We start from the raw sequence: 13,949 nt of genomic DNA on the forward strand, positions 1-13,949 counted from the left end.
CAAACTTTGGCTAGTTGGAGACTTCAAGTTATCGTCTGACATATGAGGAAGCCGTTCATCCGGAACATGGGGAACCACGATAACCCGGGCTACGTGAGGTGAAACTGCCGTTGCCTTCACCCTTGTCGAGAAGTCTTCAACAACTGCTGCGTCCAACATCCCGTCAAGACTGCTAATCCTTCGCAAGAGAAAGTCGAGAATGACCGCTGTGTTTGTCACAACCAAGACTGCGGGATCGCGGTCAGTTCCTAAACGTCCTATAGGCGATCCACCGACCCTTAGTCTGAGATTTGAATAGTAGGTGGTGCGCGAGGAGACAAAGATCCACAAGAGTACATGATTTTCTGATATACTCGCCCCAAGGTCCAGTAAGCGGGAAATTAACCTTATCCAAGAACCGAGGGAAAGCAGGTACGTTCTGGTGGCACGGCCGGAATTGGGTTTGGGCCTATTGGGGACTAATCTGTTGAGGAGCAGACGTATACACTGGTATGTTGCTGACTCTATTAGGGTCGTAGGTTTTCTGGATGTCTCTGTTCTATAGGGAAAAGAACTGATCAAGGGATTCCCGCCACGTCTAAAATCGACCTTGAGATCCTGTCCAAGGAGGCTATGAACAAGTGTAGATGTGGCCGCAGAGTGTTCGGTATTCGTAATTTCGTGGAGAAGGTAAGCGTTATACATAGCCGAAAACGGTTCTCCTTCTCTCCCGTGCTGCACCCGAATGCGGTGAGATATAGCAGCGAAGAACTGGACGTTTTGACGTTTTTCCACTGCACCGGTCATGACCATGGCTAGGAGTCCAAGGAAGTCTACTCGTCCATGGTGCAATTCGACCAGCTGTGTCAGCTCATTATCACGGGGCACCTTCGGTATATACAACATGCCCTCGGATGTCCAGGTCTCAACCATCTGTCGAGTGACCCAAACGAGCTCCATCGCCCGGTCCCAACTGAGGATAATCGAATGACGGCCAGGCAATAGCGACGCCAGATTGGTTATGTACCTAAGAAGAGACACTAGGTTTCTGGAGAACCGCGGAACTATTGGGGGGGGCAGCAATAGACCGGAAGTGCTGAAGCCCACCATGGTCCTGGCGATCCAGGCCTTGACGAGGTTAAATACTCTGTCCTCGTTCACTGACGTATCCTGCCGCAAAAGGCGATCGCCCTCGACTGAAGTGGTCAGAAACTCCTTTGCTGACCGATGGACGAATACGACTGATAACGACATCATCGACTCATCGCTGTGTCCAGTTACCTCCACAAGGCCTCCACAACGCACCTCTATTCGCTTTGCCAGGTCCCGGCACAGCGGAGAGAGGGAAGACCTTGCGTCAGAATTTGCGGCGAGCAACTCGTCTGTGAGGACAGGGTCCGTGGCCAAGACGACGTCGAGGACGGTAAGGATTGGAAAGCTGTTGGTGAAGGAATAATCCTCAGTTTCCCTCCACGGTACGCGCTCAATAATGTTTGATGCGGTCAAAACAAGGTTGAGATATATCGCAGCGTCTTTCTGGTAAAGCTCTTTATCGACGCCCAATCGATCCCACATAGTCCCAAATAAGTCTTTGAGATCTGTCTGAAGAAGTTGTATGCGCCGATGTAGGTCGCCTAGGCTATCCCCTTTCTCGGAGCCATCTTGCAGGCTCCTCAGGGCCAGAGCAACCCATAAGAACACACCTTCAGCTCGGTTGCATAGCTCGCGATGAAGTTTCTTCAAGTCATATGCCGATATACTCGAATCTGGACTGTTGATATGGCTTGAGAACCTCTGTAGAAGCATGCTCGATGCGTATCTTTGTATATCCCGCGCCGTCAGGTCATGAATACGGAATGTTGGCAAGCCGTTGAGATTGCGCTTCAGGATGGGTTCTGGGCGACTTGAAACACAAGCCTTGAGCCCACGGAGCTTGCACAGATCCTTTACAAGCTTCAACAAACTGATCTGCCCATCTGAAGGGTGCACCTCATCGAGGCCATCAAGGAATATGCACAAGTTCACGGATGAACTCTGGATGACGAACTCCACTACTGCTTGGAGTTCCTTGTCCGACCAGTCGGAGTGCGTGTCCTTTCTAGTTATTTCGGGGAATGTCTCACAGGCCGACTGTAACGAGTTGGGTTCGGCCGCTACGAAGAGTTGATAAAGGAGTGAGCAGAGGATCCCTTTGATTCTGCCCTCGATCGGCTGGCCAGCACTCCATATAAAATGCGAAAGGATCTGGGTCGGGCCCAGTCCCGATGTGAGATGCTGTTTGGTCCTTGGATCTTGGACCAGGAATTTCATGAGTGTGCTTTTGCCAGACCCAGGTTTCCCAGAGATCCAAAACAGTGGCTGCTCTGGAGATGCAAGCCAAGAGAGGAAATTAGACGAGGCCAGCCTCACAGCCTCTTCATTTTTTCTGGCATCGTGGAAATCCTCGATATCGTCCCAACCTAACTCGGAGGCTTCACTGTTCGGAGGGTCCTCAAAGATCCATTGGAAGCTTTCAGTGTGAGGGTCGGCAATCTGGTTCCGCCGCTCATTCATGGTGGCATACTTTAGGCTTCTGAGCAGGCGTTCCCGCCTAGCTTTCTCCGTGCTATCCAAAGTAGACCGCACAAAAGAGCCCTCTAGATTCCTAATGTCGTATGATATTCCAGCACGGGATTCAGCAGCAAGTTGCGTGATGGTCGTTTCCAGTTTCTTGGTCTCGATCGTTGTGTGGTTTTTGATGGAACTGGACTCTTGGCTAAGTAGCGCCGAAATCCGCGTCTCGCCTTCTGAGAAGGCGGCAATGAAAGCGCGCAGTCTGGAGTCAAGGTTGTTGAAGCTCTCCTGCTGGCAGAGCTTTACCGCGTCCGTCTTGTCGCTGAGGGCACAACAATGTCAGTAGGCAATAAAAACTAGGGAGCTACCCGACTGCCGCAGGAATCGCACCATATCCGAAGGAGAAGTCTTGTCTCAAGTGTCTTCTGGTGCATCCGCAACGTCTTTTCGGACCTCCCCAATCTCTTGACGTTGATTCTAGAGCTTAGTACCACCTTGACGGCCTTCAGAAGAGACTTCCCCCTTCTGCCCTTCGTTTGGGTGGTGTCAATCAACTTGTCGATCTCTCCTTTTAGGAAGATCCCTTCATTCCTGCATTCTCGAGCGATTTTGATGATCTCCCGATCGTTATCAGTCAATGATGTTGAGGGTATTGTTGTCACACTTGACTCGACCTGGTGGAACGCGCGGTTGAGGCTATCTACCACACCGTCGAGGCTTCCTGTGATGTCCGAGTCTCCGAGCCGCACTTCCCCATCGTCGTAGAGGGCCTTGCAGACGGTCCAGATCTCACCGGCAAAGCTGACGACTTGAAAAACGTTGCAGGCGAGCCCAAGGGCGGCCAGGGGCTCCAGCCCCGACATCTTGTCGCTTATGATCCAAACCAAAATTGAGCGGAGTCAAGGACTGAGGTTGCAGTTGACGAGGAGACGAGCTGAGAGCCTAACGCTTTGGGTAGAACATCAGCCAGTGCTCGCTCCTGCACTGTTGCCTAAGGCCAGAAGGCTTACGCATAGGTGGTTCGCCTTCCAGATCTCGATGAATACCTTGCCTCGAGCTTGCCAAGTACCACCATACAGGCTCTGATGGATTTGCAGTGGAACATGATTTTATCCCGTCTCCCGGTTCAAGTTGACATTAGGACGCCCATAACCCGGGCGGGGTCTTGCAGTTTTGTGAGTGTGACAGTGTGTAATTGTGAATGTGAAGGTATCATGTACATACAAGTACATACATGATACATACAGCGCCTATGTAGGTACCTAATTGCACCTACATGATAAGTACGCTTAAGGCTCAACCTGACCGGCTTTGGAAGCTGTGCGGACTACAATCCAAAGAAAGGTGCGAGGGTTTTGGGATGTTTGGGAGAATGGAATACCTCAACGGCTCAACCAACATCAGGTTAATGTTATTCGCGACTGCCGCCTAGGCGCCTCCTCATACGGAATCAGCGATGTCACTGCACTTTTTAATTTCCACGAATTGGACATGGTCTTGACTCTTAACCCACCCGCCCGATAACCAAGGTCGCCATGCTTAAATACCCGCACATAGGGTAGAGAGGTGCGAATGATGGCTCAACCATCCGACCATCGAGGACTTGTGTCTTCTTGTCCCCAATTCACATCGGCTTTTGGGTGTCACCAGCTCACTCATTTACGATCTGCGCTGCTCAGTTCGTTGCCAACTGACTGAACACCAACTGGGCTCAGTGCTTCTATCTTGACATGATGCAATTGACGGCAACCGTTAGGAGTAAAATCCTGACCACTCTACTCTTTGCCGGTCTCTCGGTCGCCAAGTATATCGTCCCCGGCGGCAGGTGGCACGACACAGACGGCAACCTGGTCAATGCCCATGCAGGATGTGTGACGGTCGACAAGGAGACGGGCAAGTTCTGGTTGTTTGGCGAGTACAAGGTTGAAGGTCAGACTGAAGGTGGAGGTGTTTCAGTCTACAGCTCGGATGACCTCGCAACATGGGAGAGCCACGGCCTTGCTCTGGGTTTGTGATCAAACCGCAATTATGGACGAATTCTGTTCGTGCAATGTGCTGACTCTCTGGCACAGCCCCTGTTGAGGGCCACCCCTATATCTCGCCCTCCCATATCATCCAGCGGCCCAAGGTGGTTTACAGTAATGTCAGCAACGAGTACCACGTATGTATAATAGGCGCGCTCACCGCGCACTCAGTGCCGTGAATGGACTGACGTGCAAGAGTAGATGTGGTGGCACGCGGACAATTCCACCTACGGCCTGCTGCTCCAAGGGTTTGCCCGGTCTCAGAATATCTCCGGTCCCTACACCTTCGTGAGCGCCACCGCCCCCCTGGGTAACTGGTCACAAGACTTTGGCATCTTCACCGACTACAAAGACGGAAGATCGTATGCGCTTTATTCCAACGGCGACCGCAAGGAGGGTCGAGACGTCTACCTTACTTCCTTCAACGAGGACACGACGGAACTCGACAAAGTGATCCACCGCTTCGACAAGTATGACCTCGAAGCCCCCACCATCGTCCAGACCGACAAGAGCTACTACGCCCTCATGAGCCACAAGACGGGCTATCGACCAAACAACGTGGTGGCCTTCCGAGCCGACTCCCTCGCCGGGCCGTGGTCGCAGCCCTTCATGGTGGCCCCTCTCAACACGCGGACATTCAATTCCCAATCGGGCTTCACCCTGACCATCAAAGGCAAAAAGAAGACAACGTACCTGTATCTCGGAGATCAGTGGGATTCCAACTCGCTCTGGGAGAGCCGTTACATCTGGCTGCCGATGGAGATTGACGACCACAAAAAGACGCTCAAGCTGGTGTGGAACGACGTGTACGATCTGGACGTGAGGACCGGCCAATGGTCGCCCGTCAAGGGCACGACGTACTTCGCCGCAGATGCCAGGACGTCGGGCGGCGCGTTCAAGCAAGAGGCAAACTTTGCGAGCAAGGGTGTCATTGCCACGGGCATTTACGGCAACGACAGCACAGTCACCTTCGAGGGCATAGAGGGCACCGGGAAGCCACAGTGGGTATCATTCTACTACCAGAACACGGACGACATGGGCTTTGGCGATCAGCCGGGCGGCACGCCTGACCGGATTGGCGGTTCGTGGCAGCTGCGGCGGATTGCGAGCGTCGTGGTCAACGGCAAGACGGACAAGGTCGAGACGCTGTTCCAGCGGGACACGCACAAGGGTATTATACTCTCAACGCCGCTGCTTTTGACGCTGGAGAAGGGCAAGAAGAATACGATCACCGTCGGTGGGCTGTGGAACGGATTTGACTATAAAGGGGCTGATCTGGACAAGATCGTCGTGTATCCGCCTGAGGAGGACAAAGGAAAGCGTTAAGGAGAAAGTGAAAAGGCTTATAGGTGTAGCATGAATACCAGACATCCATACATAACCGAAAGTTTCTGAGAGATTGACCAGACTTAACCAGAGCTCAGGGTCCTTTCCGCAGCATGATAAATAAGTATTGCTATGCAGGTGTGGTGCTTGGTTGGGGCTTGGGATTCGTAGTAGAGAATTTACCGTTTTGCTGTTTGGCATCAATATGCTTACTTAGTACTAGAATGAAGAGCGGTCACGACAGGAGCCAGCTTACCCATGTAGGAAATGGCGTAAAAGAGTATTCATCATCTCCTAGACGCAACGTCCCCTTGTCCCGATGGATCTCCAACCAACCGTTCGGGGTCGGCGTAAATAGGGAGGCCGTAGGACTAAACCAAGTGAGGGAATCCACAATCCGCCTTAACTGGATAATGTCGACGGGTAGTCTCTTCAAGAGAACGAGAAGCTCTAGGCAGGAGGTAAGGAATTCCTTGTCGCGGTCGAAAGAGCATCTGTAACCGTGCTTACGCAGAGTCGAGCGCACCCCAGTCTGGACCATCTCATTGACGTGATCCCTAAACTCTTTAATGTCTTCAACTGGCGGAAGCTCGCCGGAACATGTGAGGATGAATTGGGCGATTTCGTACAAGATCCACAGCCGTGGTTCGAAGGGCGGGTAGAACCATGCAAACCCGCAGTTTTGAATGATGAAGGGCATGCGTTGCAGAGCCCGTTCGAAATATGCCTCTTCACTCTTGGTCCGGGGCTCTTGGGGCATACAAGTCCAATCGATCCAGATGTACGACCAAGCCTGTGGCCGTAATTCTCTCTGATGAAGGCGCAAGTATTTGCCGCCAGGATCAGGGTCATCTTTCGACTGCCAGAAGTGGCTGACGAAGAAGCATTCCCTCCGAAGCACGAAACCCATCATGGCTGGAAGAAGGATGTAATCGTCTAGACGATCCTTGCTCCATTTGGCCATTGTCTTTTGTGCTAGGAATGGTTCCCTCCGCTGGAAAAACCAAAAGAAGATCCCGCTGCCCATGGCAACTCCAGATAAGAAGGCATCTAGAGTCGCGTACTCTTGCAAGTCGGACACCGCAATTGCAGGTAGGTTCGTCTCGGACCCGTCGAGTGCTTGCCACGCCTCCAAGCTGCGACGCACAAGCGAGCTCCATGCCGCGCCGCACGCATCATTGCCGTGAGTGGTATCACTGGACTCCTCAGAAGATGTCATTCTCGGACTTTGACCTTTGTCGTACGGTAGACCTCGCTTTAGATTGTGCCCAATAGATAGGCCCCCAGTGTCAGGTTGGACCTGTGAGGAGTGATCATGGTCACGTAGGCCGAAGATTCCTTCAAGGAAGAGCAGGAAAGACAAAATTTGAAAGCAATGAAGTGAGGCTCGCTTCTGGACGAAGGGACTGGTTGCACAGCAGCTCAGGTTACCTTAGGCAGACACTGCATGCACTAATGACTGCTGCCTGCCTGCAGGTAGGTTACACGTACTGTACATAACCGTACATTCTCCTCGCTTCTCTGTCCTATGAGCTGCATAGTGTGTATGATCAGTGGTTGTTCCACGTATGATGTGCATACACGATGTGATGACGGGGTAGTACCTCAAATAATCCAACGAAGCCGAGGGAATGGAAGGTATCGGTAAGGACGTCGTCCAAACTAAGGTAACGATATTCGATGGCTACTAACTGAGTAAGGTAGCTGAGGTTGGTACTGTACTATGTGTGTACGTGAATACGTGCCTCATCAGGACCTAGAGTATGATCTCGGCAAGGAGAGGAGTCAAAGCACGCATTGCGGACGGCCTAGAACCCTCCGAGGTAGTTCTGAACTTCTGTATATTCAGGCTCGAAGCTCAAGTTGCTCAACCTGCATGTAGCTAGGAGAAGCGGACTCACTGAGCTGGAGGAAGTTTGGAACTTCAATTGGGAGACATTCAAAGTCGCGCCTTTACTCTTCCGTAGAAAGATATTTGATCGCGATGAAGCAATATGTAGTTCGACGGATTGATGGCGACAATTGACTGCGATGAATTTGATTGTAGATGGCGGGGTGGGTATGGTACAGTAGATCGCTCTGCGTGTGAATGCAATGAGCTAAGGGTTAGGATAGGTGTGAGTCCCACACTGCCAAGGCATGTATGAGGCTGAGTATGAGCACTGCCCCCTGATTCGGGCAAAGGGTTATTATAATAGCCTGGTGGATATTCGGACTACACAATAGGTACGGATAACTATGAAGCAGATTGGGTTTGACAGGGCTCAGGAGGCTGAAAACGCCAGAGTCAGCCACGGCGCTTCGCTAAATTCACCAACGGATCATAGGCGGGCAGGTCCTTTCCCATTTTGTTTGTTCGTTTTCGGACTTTTTTTCTTTGGATTTAGCGATGGTGGTCATCCTGCCCCTAAAGTCAGCCCCAGATTGGTGCGCCTGGACCTCAGACTCTAATACATAAGCAGCACGATGCAAGCTTGATATGCAGTCATGTTTTTAACACCTTAAGATCATGTTACATTAATCCTGCGGTGCCCAGAAGATGAGCATTGATTCGTAGTGGAGACACTGTATCAGCCTCGACGCGGGTCGCCACTTCGCCTAACCCCTTGCTAGTTGCTACCTTCAATTTACTGTACCTTGCTTGTACGGATATCTACAAGTACAATAATTCATACTCCGTACATCAAGTTCAACGACGCCCTTTAAATGATACTTCCAATACCTGCTCGCCGACCACCTATTTCCTTGTCAAGCTCGCAGAGTCTATGCATCGCAAGCTGGGGCCATCATGATGATGTATCGATCCCACGCGTGGCCGTGGAGTCGACTTGCACGAATTTTCGTCGCGCTCATTTTGAGTCTCGTGACTGTCGAATTGCTTCTGGCCTCAACGCTCCTCCCGAACACAACCATCCGGACGGGCGCCCGTCGGCCGCTACTAGCAGCATTCGACACCCCGATCCCTCGTCAAATATGGCAAATCTTCTTCTCGCCTCCCCATGCTGAGGATCTTGACAAGCGCGCACTTTTTGCGTCCGAGTGGATCTCAATGACGCCCGGTTACGCATACTCGCTGCTCAACACGCTCGAGGCAGACCAATTCATCAACACCACCTTCACGTCCCGGCCCGAGATTGCTCAGACGTATCATGCGCTCAAGAATCCAGGGGCCAAGTCGGACTTCTTACGGTACCTACTCCTCCTCACTCACGGGGGCATATACACCGATCTGGACACGCAGCCCCTCGTGGGTCCCGAGGACTGGCTCCCCGAGCACAAGCGGCGCGATGCAGCAATAATTATCGGCCTGGAGTCGGACAGCTCGAGGGATCATGGTCCCGGCTTCCCAGATTACCCGGTCCAGTTCTGCCAGTGGACGATCGCGGCCGCTCCGAATCACCCCATCCTGCATCGCATGGTCAACCGCACCATCGAGGCCTTGAAACATCTGGCCCAGGAGCAAAGGACGACCCTGGACCAGGTGCGCTTAGGCGACGAAGATGTCTTGCAGCTTTCCGGCCCGAGAGCGTGGTCCGAGGTTGTCTTGGCGGGGATAAAAGAGCTTGACGCCACTGTCACCGGCCTGTCTGACCTCCAAGGCATGGACGAGCCGAGGTACTATCGAGATATAGCAGTCATGCCGGTTCTCAGCTTCAGGGCCGACTATCTGTGTAGTTGGGGTTTGCGCTGGGGACTTGCCACCAGTCGCAAGTGTTTGGTCAGGCACATGTTCAAAGGCGCGTGGAGAACAACATGACACCTTTCTAGGCACCTCAATGGCCATAACGTTGACAGTATGTTGTCAATAATGTCGTCCTAATGTCAGAAGAGATACCCCACCTCCCTGCTAGATAGTTCGCCAAGTACGGCTAATCATGGTATAGGTATATAGCATCACCCTAGATTTTATAGATACATCCTCCGCAATTCAACCCACTATAGCGGGGAAGAACTCCTTGACAAACTCGGCCAAGTAATCCATCTTGCCCAGCGGCACGCCCTTCGCCCGCAGAATCGCATAGGCCATGTTGAGGTGGAACATCACATTCGGGATGCTGTAATCCAGGACGTACTGCTTCGCCGTCATGTAAGCCGTTCCAACCGCTCCCGTAACCTCGGTCGTCCTGTCCGCCGCTCCATCCAGTTCTTCGTGTGTGACGGTGTCCAGCAGTGCGAGCGCCTCCTCGACGTGTGCGATCAGCTCGTCCATGGTCTTCTCTGACTCGTCCTCGTCGGGTCGGCCCTTGGGCGGCAGCGGCTTGCCCGGTTGACCGGCGAGACGATCAACGGCCATCTCGCTGCAATAGCAGACAGCTCGTACTTGGTAGCTGAATGGGAGCATGTCCTCGTACAGGCGAATTGAGGGTAGAGAAGCCGCATCGGGATGCTCCTGGGCTCTCTTCATGATGACAAGAAGGGTCTTGAGCGCCTTTTTGTTTAGGTCAATGGCGGTATCGTAATAAGAGATGGTCGACATCTTGGCCGTTTTGCTTCGTAGGCTACTGTACTAGTCAAGCGTGAACCTCGCTGTTGTCGGGGTTGCAGTCAAATAAATACTAGTAGCCGTCGACGGGCGATTCTGATGTGAGACTTGATATCGGACTGATGACTCGGAGACTGTTGATGGCTACCTCAACTCAGAAACGGAGTGAAGTGCCCCCTTTTTGTACGAAGTGGCCATGACGCCGGAACCAGCTCTAATCAAACTTGAAGTAGTCGTTCCAATCCATATCACCGCTCCTTGGCCGTCGTCACTTCCTCTTCCTTTCTCGGTGAAAGTCGCCGCGCCTCCGAGGCCGAAACAGACGGATGAAGGGTCTCTAGAGCCATTCACAACGTCCCATGGTCCTCAATACCAAACCAATTAGGAATATTTTCAGGCGGTCGGATCACATTTCCATTATTAATACGGCAATACCAATGTAAGATGCCCGACTTGGCGGGCGCTTGGTCCCATACATCCGCCGGCCAGCTTACAAATGCCTATACAAGTGGCCGAGTCCGATCATCACGCAAATGCCCCTCAGCCTTCGGCGTTTAGTTTCCGTTCTTTTGAGCGGACAAGCATTCTCAAGTCGGCATCCGATCATGGTTACGAGGACACACCTTAGCTTAAGATCGATTTACTGCCTACCTAGGACTCTAGGTAGTGCCCATCGGTACAGAAACTAGGAGAGACAACCGAGCCTTGAATCTCCTGATATGGCCAGTTCAGTGTCTGGTGACTCTCAGTCTTGCTCTGGCAATCCTCTAGCTCTAAAAATTGAAGAGCTCTTGTTCATCGACGGAATGGACACCCCAGACATGCGATATAGTAACCGTGTAAGATATCAGGGTTGGAAGCCAATGGGCAGCTGTCAACTTGCCAATACACAGGTAGGCCATGGATGGATTGGACCCATCCGCCATCGTGCTCAACGTTACAATTATATAGGTCAATCCTCCTAATAGGATCCTAGAACTCGATAGGGCCTTGTGCCTTCCCTTTGCTCACCGCAAAGTGAATCTCTTCGCCGAGAATCGACTGTAAAACGATTCATCGGGATCTTCCACCCGGAAAGACGTCCTCCCGCAGCAGCTGACAAAAGTGAAGTGTTCCCCTGCTGGACGAAGAACAGTAGGCGACTTAGCCCCTTTCAGCATGCAAACAATGTCTCCTGAAAGAATCGACTCGTCCAGTCGGGAGATTGAAACAATGTTCCCACAATCCAGAACCGCGATGCGTCCTAACGACATGCCCGCCATTTCCGCATCAATTATCAGGAGCATATGTTCCGCCCATCCATAATCCTGGCTTAATTCCAGCTCCCCCTCTAACAAGCTCAGGGCAGTCGTGAAGGCTGCAGGATCTACTTTCGTCTTCATCATGCGACTGATGCTGTCATCCGTCAAGCTCCAGAACTGTATCCAACGGACCAAGAATTTATCTGATGAGACTGAGGGCATGAATTCTTCCAGTCTCTGCAGGCATACCCTCTTCATTGTTTGAAAGGCTCGAATAATACCCAAAAACTGCTCCTCAGCTCTCGGACCATCCAATGCCGGCAGATCTGCCAAATCTCCCGCCATCGTTGTCAAGTGTGTCAAATGAATAACAATTGCAACTCGTCCGAGTTGGACACCTTCAACTTTCATCTTCTCTGTATCTTCCGAGAATTCCAAGCATGGGGCACCAACCTTGAGGGGCTCGTGCTCGCCCATCTTCGCCCGAAAGAAGCGCCAATCGGGCACCCAGCTAGGCACTCCGGTAATATCTCGCCGTAGAAACTCTAAGATTCGGAGATCCTTGGTATGCTTCAGTAGGAATGATGCATATTCATGGTATACCCGCTCGATGGGAAGACTGTAGTCCGGACACAGCTCATGGGGAACCCGACGTTGGCCCAAAAGACCCAGGAGAGCATAGAGGTGGTCCCGCGGATCGGTCGCCTTGAATGCTCCGCAAGAAAGCTGCAAAAAAGCGTTCAGATCGTGTGCAAGGGCAAAGGTTGGGCCTTTGCCTCCAAAATCACTGCCAGTCGCAACCGTTCGTGATTCCTAATAATTCGTCCAAATACGATCCAACCTCAAGAGGTTCCAGTTGTTGACAGAAAGTAAGATTCTTCTGGAAGGAGTATGTGACTCTGCCATGTGCGGCGCTGCCGGGCAATGATCTTCAAGAAGATTTCCCATGCAACACGCGTGAATCCTAGCAAGGCTGTCACACGTGTGTTGAGACTTGCTGATGCAAGTTCTTGAATGATCCAGACCCTGGTGAACCAGACGTCGCACAGTATCAGTTGAAGTTGGTCAAGTGCGTAGCGTCGTGGATTGACAAAGTCTGGTGCAGCAACATCTTCCAGAAACTCATCCAGACCGGATGTATCCTCGCGTTCAGAGAAGAGAGAGCGCTTCTGCTGCGCGAGTTGCCCTACTTCGTTGATTAGATCAAGAGCCGGTGTTATGTCTGAGACATATTTCGTAGGCTCCCCTAGCCAAACAAAAAGTGACGATGCATGCTCATAGATTTCCATCATTCTGCCAACTTGCTGGCTTCTCTCATTCAGGTCCTGCTGGTTGATGCACAGTGCATCTATCCACATGTATAGATGGCAGCGATCTAGGCCGGGATCTTGCGAGCTGTCGAAGATCTCCTCGCCCCCAAGAGAACTGTGGCGCGTTGCCATGCGAGCTAATGCATTCAAGACTCGACGTTGTATAATTGACGACCTGAAATGGTCGCCTTGGAATGGGAAGGGTTCACAAAAGCAAACATCCTCGATGACTCCTCGAACAATGGTATGAATGAGCAAGCTGCTTTGCCGGCGGAACACTGACGGGAGGCTTTGGGAAACGGATAACAACATATTCTGTGCGTGTCGGAGGAAAGAGTGCAGGTTGGTGGTGACAGGATATTTCTCTCCGCACAGAAGTATTGGAGCAGTTATCTCTGGGTTTCCCCAGACGTAGGAAAGCGCGATGTAGTCATATACCGGCGTTGCTGCTAGGGAAACATGCTGAAGCTCGCAGCGGACCTCGTCGTCAAGCTCGCCCTGATATAGCTTTAGAAGGCGGATTTCTGATGGGTCTAAGGGCGACAATGGTCGATGGGGGGATTTTCCAGCGAAGGAATCCATGGTGATCGCACGAGGTCAGGATAGAGGCTTTCAGCGAGACTTTACTGAAGTAAGGGCGAGTTTGGCGCTTGTCCTATGATGGCCCTTCGGGCAGCCCAGGTATTTTCAACGGATGAACAGAGTGCTTGGATCTGTTCTTTGCGGGCTGTAAATTGTGCGCAACGACGGGAGGAAAGCTGAGTCCCTTGCTCAGGTGTGGAGGAATTTCCAAGGCAATTTGGTGTGCCTAAGTGCGGCTGTGCGAGGGGTTCTCCGGCATGTATATACATACTGAGTGTTACCCCCCGTCCCTCCTTGTCGGCCTACACCGGTATCCAGGGCTGTCCAACGGATCAAAAACAGCGCTCTAGCTGGCTTAATGATGGATTGACTCAGACAGTTCAACTTCACTGTTTTTACCCACGTGCTTTAACCTTCTATGCTAGAAAGTAGAAGCCTTCTCGGGTTCTCC

General features: G+C 51.9%; 6 protein-coding genes across 6 annotated transcripts; 2 read left to right on the forward strand and 4 right to left on the reverse strand.

Annotated features, from left to right (window-relative positions):
• Positions 1-1,136: 1,136 nt before the first annotated feature.
• Positions 1,137-3,395, reverse strand: N656DRAFT_801798 (uncharacterized protein; the record flags this gene model as incomplete). The annotated part of the gene is made up of 3 exons (XM_064818169.1): positions 1,137-1,175; positions 1,285-2,854; positions 2,923-3,395. 3 exons carry the CDS (start codon positions 3,393-3,395, stop codon positions 1,137-1,139), a joined length of 2,082 nt encoding a protein of 693 aa, XP_064665986.1.
• A 471-nt stretch (positions 3,396-3,866) lies between these two features.
• N656DRAFT_784174 (carbohydrate-binding module family 35 protein) lies at positions 3,867-6,039 on the forward strand. The gene is made up of 3 exons (XM_064816108.1): positions 3,867-4,539; positions 4,605-4,693; positions 4,758-6,039. The coding sequence occupies exons 1-3, from the start codon at positions 4,266-4,268 to the stop codon at positions 5,880-5,882; spliced, it is 1,488 nt and encodes a 495-aa protein (XP_064665987.1). The 5' UTR covers positions 3,867-4,265; the 3' UTR covers positions 5,883-6,039.
• On the reverse strand, positions 6,000-7,490 carry N656DRAFT_428057 (uncharacterized protein). Its single transcript, XM_064809622.1, has 3 exons — positions 7,487-7,490; positions 6,393-7,415; positions 6,000-6,332 (listed from the first exon to the last, which is right to left on the reverse strand). The coding sequence occupies exons 2-3, from the start codon at positions 7,099-7,101 to the stop codon at positions 6,118-6,120; spliced, it is 924 nt and encodes a 307-aa protein (XP_064665988.1). The 5' UTR covers positions 7,102-7,415; positions 7,487-7,490; the 3' UTR covers positions 6,000-6,117.
• A 1,351-nt stretch (positions 7,491-8,841) lies between these two features.
• On the forward strand, positions 8,842-9,537 carry N656DRAFT_673942 (glycosyltransferase family 32 protein; the record flags this gene model as incomplete). Its single annotated transcript, XM_064810463.1, has 1 exon — positions 8,842-9,537. A coding segment is annotated over one exon (696 nt), but the record flags the coding sequence as incomplete, so codon positions are not given.
• An 88-nt stretch (positions 9,538-9,625) lies between these two features.
• Positions 9,626-10,425, reverse strand: N656DRAFT_784178 (uncharacterized protein). The gene is made up of 2 exons (XM_064816109.1): positions 9,775-10,425; positions 9,626-9,703 (listed from the first exon to the last, which is right to left on the reverse strand). Exon 1 carries the CDS (start codon positions 10,357-10,359, stop codon positions 9,811-9,813), a length of 549 nt encoding a protein of 182 aa, XP_064665990.1. The 5' UTR covers positions 10,360-10,425; the 3' UTR covers positions 9,626-9,703; positions 9,775-9,810.
• A 2,407-nt stretch (positions 10,426-12,832) lies between these two features.
• On the reverse strand, positions 12,833-13,447 carry N656DRAFT_676736 (uncharacterized protein; the record flags this gene model as incomplete). Its single annotated transcript, XM_064810498.1, has 2 exons — positions 12,833-13,001; positions 13,227-13,447. Coding segments are annotated over 2 exons (390 nt in total), but the record flags the coding sequence as incomplete, so codon positions are not given.
• Between the last annotated feature and the right edge of the window lie 502 nt (positions 13,448-13,949).

This window comes from Canariomyces notabilis (assembly GCF_033297395.1).
Source record: "Canariomyces notabilis strain CBS 508.74 unplaced genomic scaffold N656scaffold_32, whole genome shotgun sequence".
Classification (NCBI taxonomy): domain Eukaryota; kingdom Fungi; phylum Ascomycota; class Sordariomycetes; order Sordariales; family Chaetomiaceae; genus Canariomyces; species Canariomyces notabilis.